Source organism: Sander lucioperca, chromosome 11, assembly GCF_008315115.2.
Source record: "Sander lucioperca isolate FBNREF2018 chromosome 11, SLUC_FBN_1.2, whole genome shotgun sequence".
In the NCBI taxonomy this organism is placed as follows: domain Eukaryota; kingdom Metazoa; phylum Chordata; class Actinopteri; order Perciformes; family Percidae; genus Sander; species Sander lucioperca.
The window spans coordinates 26,459,208-26,469,686 of record NC_050183.1 but is presented as its reverse complement, the minus strand read 5'-3'; the positions used below and the strand labels follow the sequence as shown (position 1 = coordinate 26,469,686).

At 37.3% G+C, this 10,479-nt stretch overlaps 1 protein-coding gene across 5 annotated transcripts; it reads left to right on the top strand.

Annotated features, from left to right (window-relative positions):
- Positions 1–4,998: 4,998 nt before the first annotated feature.
- nmu (neuromedin U) lies at positions 4,999–10,134 on the top strand. 5 transcript variants are annotated; one of them, XM_036007591.1, is made up of 10 exons: positions 4,999–5,670; positions 6,583–6,632; positions 6,756–6,803; positions 6,906–6,959; positions 7,139–7,168; positions 7,278–7,328; positions 8,346–8,414; positions 9,085–9,138; positions 9,234–9,276; positions 9,962–10,134. In XM_036007591.1, the coding sequence occupies exons 1-9, from the start codon at positions 5,511–5,513 to the stop codon at positions 9,267–9,269; spliced, it is 552 nt and encodes a 183-aa protein (XP_035863484.1). In that variant the 5' UTR covers positions 4,999–5,510; the 3' UTR covers positions 9,270–9,276; positions 9,962–10,134. The 5 variants fall into 5 exon arrangements, with proteins under 5 accessions (XP_035863484.1, XP_035863483.1, XP_031167447.1 ...); XM_036007590.1 differs by having other exon boundaries at positions 9,940–10,134; XM_031311587.2 differs by lacking the exon at positions 7,278–7,328 and having other exon boundaries at positions 5,002–5,670; positions 9,940–10,134.
- Positions 10,135–10,479: the final 345 nt, after the last annotated feature.

The following is a 10,479-nucleotide window of genomic DNA, read 5'->3' as shown; positions in this document are numbered from 1 at the left end:
CATCTATCCACTTTATCAATTTACTAAAAACTATTTTAATGTTTCTTTTTTAATGAATCTTTATCAGAGAATGTTTTCATCTCTTACGAGACCTTTACATGCATTTATGTATTTTTCAGCCTCTTAGCCTATTAATGCTGTAAATATGATTATAGAAACTACTTAATTTATGGAAAAAACTCATAAGAAGCAGGAGGCTGGAGTGTTAAACTTAATTGAACTGCAAACGTGGAAAACAAGGATGGGACGAGAAGGATCATTGAGGGTAATGCTTATTGCGTGCTTTCATTCATTTAGCATAGCCCGTCTGCACAGGAAATTGTAAATGTTGATAAAATGTGATACTCATGATATAATATTAGATACTTAGCCTGAAGTGAAACAAAATATGTAAAATTGCACAACTCATGAAATATAGGCTAAATCAAAGTGGATTTCTGTTACAATCTGCATAAGTATTAAGAGTGAAATTTAAAGCAAAACTGAAAATGATCAGATTTAGGCTATGATAAGGATCTCCTTTACATTAGGTTCCTCAATAATTATATGATTGAAGTTCATAATCCCTTATTAAAATGTAATATTAAACCATTAATTTCTGGTTTAGTTTGCAACCCAATTTAAATGCCATGGTTCAACCAATAAAAATTGGCCTCTAGGGGGCGTTACAAGTACAAATGTGATGCTTGTTCGTCATGCTGATCCGAGGCTCTGCACCAAATTTGGTGAAGATCGGCAATAAGGGGGCGCTATAATCAACGTAGACACGTTTTGACCTATAACTCAATCCATGTAAATGGGAATAATACAAAGGCAAAGGCAATATACTATAGACGTTCAGGCTCACACCTCAGTATTTCCTGACGTTTGCCTCCCCACCGTCTCGCCTTCCCACCGTTTGCCTCCCCACCGTTGCGCCTTGGGTATCGCTTTTGTATGCTGGGCGACTCCTGTCGGGGGCGACTCCCGTCAGGGAGGCTTGGACCCCGTCATAACTGCTTGCAGTTCTAGTTATTATTTAAATTACCGTCTCATCCCCGGTTTCTCCTGCATCTACCATATGTATGTGTGTGTGTGTCGCGGGGAGAACTGAGCAGCAGCCGAGCCCCCTACTTTGATGAGCTACCCTCCATTTAACCACATTGATCGCGGAGGTAGGCCATTTTGATAGACGTTTCCTGCATGACAGAATTAGCTACCCTACGTTTAACCACATTTTTCGAGCAGGTAGGCCATTCTGATAGATATTTCCTGCCTGACAGAATGAGCTACCCTCCTTTTAACCATATTTATGGAGGAGGTAGACCATTCTGATAGATGTATTCTGCCTGACAGAATGAGCTACCCTCTTTTCAACCACATCTACTGAGGAAGTAGGTCGATCTGATAGACATTTCCTGCCTGACAGAATGAGCTATGCTCCTTTTAACTACATTTATGGAGGATGTAGGCCATTTTCCTGGCTGACACAGCATTGTGTAGAGCCATTCATGTTATTTTTGGGCAATTTGCTTGAAAGAAGACCCACATTTCTCATGTAGTAACTTTGAGGTCAACGGGAGGGTTAATCACTTAGTTCAGAGATCTTCAACAGGGGGTCCGGGACCCCTAGGGGGTCCTCAGAGTCACTGCAAGGGGGCCTTGAAATTATTGTTAATTTTTGAAACTTTTTTCTAATTAAAATTATTTAACATGAATATAACATTATTAGCAAATATGATAGGCTTTCTGGCCTATGGGTAAGGTAGTCACTAAGGTAGCCATCCACAGAAACAGTTCATCCTAAGGAATCACTGTGCCATATGTATGTATATTAAATCACATCAACAATTATTATTTTGATAGCTTGGTATTCTATGCACTAAACAGGTATATACAAAGGCTTTAGGCTGCCCTGCACTTTATTGTAGGCCCAGTTTAATATGCAACTTCATTTTATACAATATTAGTAGTAGGGGGTCCCTGCTCCGTCTGTCCTTCAGTTAAGGAGTCCTTGGTTTAAAAAACGTTGAAGACCCCTGACTTAGTTGATTGACAGAACAGTTTTGATCGGTTCCAGCTTATCAAATGTTAGGATTTCCCTGCATTGAGTACTTTTACTTTTAATACTTTAAGTGCATTTTCCTGATGATACTTACATAATTTTACTCAAGTAACATTTTCAGTGCAGGATTTCTACTTAACAGAGTATTTTTAGTATCTTTTGTTTCATTGTCTATATTAGATATCTATCTATCTACAGTATCTATCTATTTTGTACAGTGTGGTATTAGTACTTTTACGTATTTAAAGAATCTGAATACTTCTTCCACCACTGTATGTGTGTCAAGATGCAAGTAGGTTGTATGTCATTTATATTAATACTAGAGCGAATTCCACTTCTCTGTCTCTTCTCTGGCTCTGTCCTTGAACATGTCTTAGAATTAGAGCACAATAAAGACTATAATCTGTGTTTCGGCTTCAAGGTGCAACTGGGTGTGAATCACAGACAATAACCTTCCCTCAATACCTTTGTGCTTTCGATCAAACAAATCACTCAGACCAGCGCATGCAAATGCTACACAACTTCATATTAAATGAAAACTCTTTAAAGGGCACGACATTTCAGGGCTTTTCCAGAGCAGTGGACCAAGGGGAGCATTCTCCAGAAGAAACACATCAGGTCTAATTACTGAAGCAACAATGATGTGAGCCCAATCAAAGGACCATAAGAAATAACGCTCCTATGAGCTGCAAAAACAATACATCTCATCGTGCTGTTTGCCCACTGTCCTCCACTGTTGAGTCTTAATTCGTAATAATAAGGAGGGATTGGGAGATTAAAGAGGATAGAGAGATTAGTGTAGGAGGAGGACAAGGGTGGGGATGAGTGTAATGACTCCCTGCAATTGCTCAATTATCAATGCAGTCCATTCGTTGCTAGTCATGCTCTCAAACAAAGTCCCATCAGATTTCAAAACACAAAGCTGCGATGTGGGCAAGACTGTTGTTTTAGTCAAGTCTGTCTCTCTGCAATCTGGCTTAAAAGTTATCTTTCATTTTGCTTTCTTGACATACACTTGAACAATGACTGTAACGCTAATACTTCAATCCTCTAATATTGGCTGTTGATCTGTGTCTATCCTACTGTCTACTTTATTCCCTTATAATGCTAATATTTAATGCTGTCTTTTTTTATACGTTATCCTTGCACTGCTATATAGTTTTTATATTACTATGTCTACATTATTCTCTTATATTGTCCATATTTAATGCTGGTCTCTAGACTTTATCCTTGCACTATCGGACTTATTTGCACTACCACCATGACACACACCCTCATAGAGCACCTTACCATACAGACTGAATCACAGGGTCAGTCCCTGCCCTGTCACTGCAAGAGTCTCATGCTTATTTTATCATCCTGTTTATGATGTACAGTATGTGTATGTTGTGTGTAATGTCTTTAAGCTACTAGGACCTTGAATTTCCCCTCTATCTATCTATCTATCTATCTATCTATCTATCTATCTATCTATCTATCTATCAATAAAGGAAAATAATTAAGATATTATATTATTTTGTGAGTGACAAAAGATGCCAATCCAGGGCCACAATACAAATGCGTCACATAGTCTATCGTTCTGTCTACAAAATCCTTATGGAATATCTACATGAATCCAGTAAATCTCTTGTTGAATCAAACAGGACAGTGGTTGTTATTGTATTATGTCTTCTGGTTTATTGTAACAGATTAAAATGAATTAGTGCCGGAGAGTATTTATACCCTCACACAAGCAGCTTCGCACAAAGACCAACAAATTACCTGACTTTTATGAGAAAAGGTAATTTTGTGAATATCCATAATGAGACTCTCAAATAATGAAGATGCTTCAAATTGATGTAATAGTGAGTGAATGCATGAAATATTGAACAAAAAGGTAAAAAAAAGGAAGTCATACTGTAGTTCATACAATTATACTTATCACATATATAATTTGAAGGTGTAGGCTGACCTGTAGTGTCCTGAGCCTTGAGTTGAACACATTCACACAAAAATAATGCATTTTTTTCTGAAGTAAAAGCACGAATCCTGCTTAAAGATAGATTTTAAGGCTTCACTGTTGTAAATGTAATCTGCTGGTTTGGTCAGGATACATTCATTATGGCTGTTTGTCAGTAACACCATTCAGGCCATTATTAGGTCTTCATTTTCTAAGGCATGAAACAAATAATCCACTGTGGTGGATAACAGTGTAAGTGTTTATGATATCATTTAAAAAATGTAATAAATTTGATAATACAAGAATCAGCTCCAAATGGTAGGCTAAAATATTTGCATTACAGCTTACCACTGATCATTACAATGTGGCTGAAGCGTGAAATAACATTTCCATCTCACACAGGTGGGGTGAGAACAGGATATTATGCAGAACTGTTTTCCTAATGACCAACATGAAAAGAAAAAATCATGCTTTGACTTTTTTGGTCACAAAGATCAAGAAAGTGGATCACATCAGTCCAGTTGTTAGATCTTTGCACTGACTTTGTGCATATTAAACCATTGATTTTATTGGTTTATAAAGCACTGAATGTTTTCTGATCTGCTGCAATGTTATGAGCCGTCCAATCCAGGGTCCAAAATTAACTTTTTTGTCCACCAGCCAAATGGCTAGCGAATGTTCCGAGTTTACCAGCCACACAATAGATAACTAGTGCTTTTTTGACTGGTGAATGAAGCAAATCTACCAGCCCCTTGCATACTTTACCAGCATTTGGCTAGTGGATGGTGCTAATTTTGGACCCTGGTCCAATCTGCTGACTGTCTTACCCATCACAACTAAACATGGAGAAGCACCACACATAAACAACTTTCAGTTTTTTTCACTGTGAACCGAGGCTCAAAACTTTTCTGTTTGCCACTTGTATTTTAATTAACTCTTTGTAAACCCCAATTTATATGTATGTTGTTTTATTTTGGCTTATTTTATTACACCTCTTTATACTTTTTTTCTGTCTTATATAAAGCTCTTTGAATTACTAAAGGTGATATACAAACTGGCCTGGCCTTACAGTAGACCATAAAAGACAAAGTTAAATCGGCCAATCTAAAATTCTGGTTTTGATTGGTGTGCTATATATGTGTTATATTGTGTAATAAGTGCGATATGAGTAACGGGTGTTTGAAGACAATAAAGTTAATTTTTTTTTACGTAGGCATTATTATTTAGGCAAATTTATTTACCTTAACTGAGAATTGTCTATGACTCCATCGCCGCTCATACCTCGACCCTGAAGCTTTACGTTCAGCCTACATGTTGATCAAATGTAATTAACTTTTCACGCGCGCGGATCTGTAATGACGCAGCCAAGTGTCAGCGCGCAGGGGGGGAGGGTGTGTGTGTGTGTGTGACACGCGCCTTCATATTTCTCTGGCGTGAGATAAAAACTCTCACAAGAGTAAGAAGTCAAGCGGACACAACCAAAACACAGACAAGTAAATCCAGAGAAAGAGAGAGAGACAGAGGGAGATGCGGACCTTCCAGAGCCAGAACCAGCCTGCGCAGCGCGGAGCCTCCAGCTGCCTGCCCAGCCTCAGCGGCAGCAGCAGCAGCAGCGCCGTGAGTCCCCTCAGCACGGCCAGCGTCACCCTCACAGCCCTGCTCATCCTCACCATCCCAGTCTGCAAAAGTAAGTCAGACACTATTCCATGTTGTTTGATCTAACGCTCTCGTAATAGCATCTAACTTTTTTTTAATCAGAGGGACTGGAAGTAGCCTATAACTTTTTGTCTTTCATTGTTCCTATATTAACGTGCGATATAGAAAGCTCTATCTATCTATCTATCTATCTATCTATCTATCTATCTATCTATCTATCTATCTATCTATCTATCACAACCAAAGGAAACAAAATCACAAAAAAGAATTAGTAGGCTAATAACATTGTAGTATTAGAAAATTAACAAGTAATAAACAATCCAAATAATATGGTTAATATGAATAAATAATATGGTTAACACAATGGTGATGATGGATTTCTATAGCAAATACCTATTTTTTTGGTTTATCTTATACTGTAGAAAACAACAGTTTTTAAATATAAAAACTTACTTTAAAATAGTGTATTTTCATGTAATATATTTACTGTACATTGGTTTGCTGCTGACTCAAATCCTTGTTTTGAATATCTATCATGATTCATGTTAAAATGTTTTTTTAATCCATCCATCCATCCATCCATCCATCCGTCTACTATCCATCCATCCATCCATCCATCTGACATGAAAACACAAATGACGTATATGTAGATTGACACTCACTTCTTCCCATGATGTCACAACTTTTGAGATGTTCTTTGACGCTGTGTTGTCTTATTTTCTTACATCAATGTTTTGGACAGCGCCCTGTGTTCTACAGTAAAGCATTTACCACTGCTAATAGACGTCCACTGCAATCGCGTCAAAGCAGAGCACCGTACAGGAGATGCTATGATAAAAGTATTGTTGTCAGATGTAAATGTCCTATATTGTGTGAGGAGGATGATATGTGTTAGCTGTATTATGTTAACTGTGTACTTCTGTGTTGTCGTATGAAACAAAAGGTGCTCCAGCAGAACTTCGGCAAGCTACAACAGATCAACTACTCAGCCAGGTACGCAGCACCATTTTATTCTCTCTTTTTCTTTCTTTCTTTCTTTCTTTCTTTCTTTCTTTCTTCCTTTCTTCATCCTTCCTGTATGTGTGCCTGTCCGTCATCCTCTGTGCTGCTCCACAGATAGACGCTGTGTGCTCATCCTACCTCTCTACAGACCTGAAGTTTTGGGTGAGCGGGGTGTGATTTTGTTTGGCTTTTTTTTACATGCATATTCCAAGTTTATAGTACATTTATTATCGTTTTGACAACCGCTCTTCTTTCTCTTATCAGGCATCTGATATCTTAGGAGAACTCTGTGTCTTGATGCTGGTTCAGAAGTCAAGGGTACTGTACTTCATACTTGATCATCTCTTAGTGAGGAGTATATGTCACTATACTAGCAAAAAAAGAATATGAAATGGCACAGTGGAACATTAATTAAACATTCTGTTTGAGTAAAGCTATACAGTACAAACATTCCCAGAATAACATCAACTAAAAGACTCATTGTGTTGTCTTCTCAGGAGTTAAAAGTGCGAGAAAATAGTAAAAGGGTAAGTACAACTTATTTGTCTCTTATTATCATGAGATTAAACCTAATTACAAATATATGTTGGCTTGTTTGTGTGTGTATGTTTTTGATGTCATGCAACGTATGTGCAGTTTTTATTTCATTACTCTAGACAACAAGGTTCTGCCTTGTCAGAAGGAGCGGTAAGTTAAAAGATAAATCTGCACTGTTACAGTATGTTGCCTGACCTGAGAAAGCACCTCAGATTGTTTTAATGCTATGTGACCTGCACTTTTTGTGTAGTAAGTATGATACTTTTCATCTGCCTGAATCTAGCACTTCATCCCCCAAACTAAAATGCATGCAGGTGCACATTTACCGCCACAGATAAACACTAATGTAGCCTATACTGTATGCATGCATGCATGCAGACAAAAACTGCAACATGGATGCACACATGCACAGTCCTCATATACACAAAGATATAAAATGACATTTTCTCCTGCGCTCGTCTCCCTTGCGCTGTGCTCTATATATCAGATTTAATGAGAACTTTATAATTATGTTTGCCCCAAATGTCAATCAAGAAACAATGGAAAAAAGCAGAAACATAAAATTAACACTCCAGATGTGTCTGCAGTTCCCAATATGGCTATTATCGATAACGGGAATTAGGTATTTAATCATTAAATATGATCCGTCTTGATATTTCTATATGTCAGTTGACTCTAAAAATGATTTCTGGTCATATAGTCTATATATATTCAACAAAGATGATGCAAAAAATATGGTTCTTTGCAGCTGAGACAAAAGTAAAGTGTTTACATTGTCTAGCATCAGTTATGAAATAAGTTATGAATATTTATTGTGTTTATTTTCCTCTATGTGCATCTTCGCTTATTGAAACCTACAACCCCATAAAACATCCCTGGATGCACATTCACTTGCCACAACAAGCCATATTTCTTATACGAAATATGAAGCCATTTTGTCTTCTGCTCCTCCATCGCTTGGTATAATGCAGAATGTGAAGCGTTTATCAAAGCATTGATGCTGAGGCTGCGATGAAGAAATTGTGAAGCATTTGTATGATGTTTGTATTTCTGAGTTTACATGTCACTGTGTGTTTATTGGAGATGAAACAGAGATCATCTTTTTGCCTCTTTCGACTCCATACGGAGCCGTCTGGCTCTATCTGTGTGTTTGTCTGTGTTTGTCAGCCCTCTCAGTTGCACCCTCTCCTGCGTCTAGTTTCTCAACTCAGAAGAGAGAGAGGACTCTCAATGCGCGTATGTACCACCTAAGTCAGTTCTCTTTTCACTTTGCATTTTCTCTTTGTACAAAATAAGCCACTGATTGATAAAACAAAGATATTCAAAACTAATCATTTTGCAATTAACTTTGGTGTGACATTGTTTCACAATTTCTGGCTTATACAATATATTCACAGCTCTCAATAGGATCCTTGGTTGAAAATAAATAAAGAGCGAATGAATAGGAAATGATAAAATTGCAGCATTCACAAAGGAAGTAGCACATTGTACTTTTGTATCTTCATAACAAATGTTGATATTGAAATGTGTTTGTTACATATGTTGTTCCCTTCCTGAGCTTACATGTCAATAATGCAGTTTTGTGTCAGGCAGCTCTCCTCACTCTCTGAACGAGCTCACTCTGCATTAGTTGTTGTTTCCCAAGCTGCGAGCAATTATGGTCTAAAATTAGTTCAGCTGACAGATGAACGTATCCCTCATTGCTATCAAGCTCTGACATTCACAAAGTGGACACAGAGGAATTGTGGGTGAGAAACGTGGAGAGTGTTTGCTTTGGATGTGAATGTTTGAGTGTGTGCTGCTGGTGCTGGTGACGGAGAGTTGTAGCAACATGGAGAAAATGGCAAATAAGACGGAGACATTCTTCTATTCAAGTTCAATTCTGTGTTTTTTTGTGTCTATACAGGCTGATCTCCAGGGACCTGGGGGAATCCAAAGCAGAGGTTACTTCCTCTATCGGGTATGAACGTGTTCATGTCAGGAAATAAAAGAAAAAAACTTAATTCCCCTGGATAATATGATGAACATTCAATAAAATGTTGTTTGCGCTTACAGCCACGAAATGGAAGACGATCCTTAGAATATGAGTAAATTAAAGGTAATACTAATTTTATTGGGTAACATCCATAGACAGTCTTAAATAAGAAGTTTAAGTTTAAGGGACTGTATGAAAATGATTAGGGGTCGATGAGGATTGGAAAAATTGAAAGGATGTTCTAATTATTTCTTTTATTTTGGCTAAAGTAAGGCTAGTTCGATTTATTTGGGACAATGACATAGTGTCAAAAAGATAACTTTCATGTCACATTGTTCATAAGGACGATTTACTATATGCAAAGGACAGCAGTGCTGTGCCTATCAGGGGTTTACTTTTTACCATAATCCACTAGTAGCCAATGTAACGTAGCTAACCTCCTGATCTAGTTTTCATGAAACAAGGCATACACTTGGATCTTTTTAGTTATTGTTGATTGAATGAATCCTTCCAAATAGCGAGTCATTTTTAAAGATCTCCTTTTTAATTAACTATTGTAAAAAGAATAAGGTTTAAAATGTTTATTTACAAATAGTTGTACAAATTGAACAGTTATATTAGAGCTGGTGTATACTTTCAACAGAGGGTCCAAAGATCCTCCCCCTTTCATAAAAAAAAAAAAAACACACGGGTCACGACCCTAATTTTCCTACAGTCCCTAATTGCCATTGAAATCTTGTCATTATCCCTATATCATCATCTAACCATGTGCATTAATGTGTAAAGCTTATGTACAGAGACAACACAGACCCTGAGACCCGAGCCGCTGCACCACGACTCATCCAGACATCAACCACAGCCCTCTGCCACTGCTGTCTGAATGTATACAAATAATACGATTAAAATAAGCTACTATTCAGTTGTCAAGATTTTATTTTGTGTTATATGTGTGCCATTTGCATTAAAACTGCTACAATGTGGTGTGGTTTGTAGTTGTGTGCGGTTTGATTTGCTACACATTGCTTTTGGAAAAAGTGTGAAACATGGTACTGTATTCATGAATGAATGAATGCAGATACAAACAATATTACCACATATCGTACAGATCAGGAACATTTCAAACCAAATAAAAGCATTAATTGCACATAAATTGTTATATTTAGATTTAATTAAACAATCAACATTAAGATAGAATAAAAACTGCACCTTTTCCTTTTATGTCTTCTGCATGTGTCCTTTATAATAATGCCCATAAAGTAAGACATCCGTTACACACTGAATAAGCAAAGCTGCTAAAAGAAAAAGACATACATTCATGCAAGAATA

Coding starts and splice junctions, on each gene's coding strand:
- nmu (XM_036007591.1), top strand. CDS start 5,511: ATGCGGACCTTCCAGAGCCAGAACCAGCCTGCGCAGCGCGGAGCCTCC. Junction 6,804..6,905: donor CTACAGACCTGAAGTTTTGG/GTGAGCGGGGTG, acceptor TTCTCTTATCAG/GCATCTGATATCTTAGGAGA. Junction 7,329..8,345: donor CTGCCTTGTCAGAAGGAGCG/GTAAGTTAAAAG, acceptor TGTGTTTGTCAG/CCCTCTCAGTTGCACCCTCT.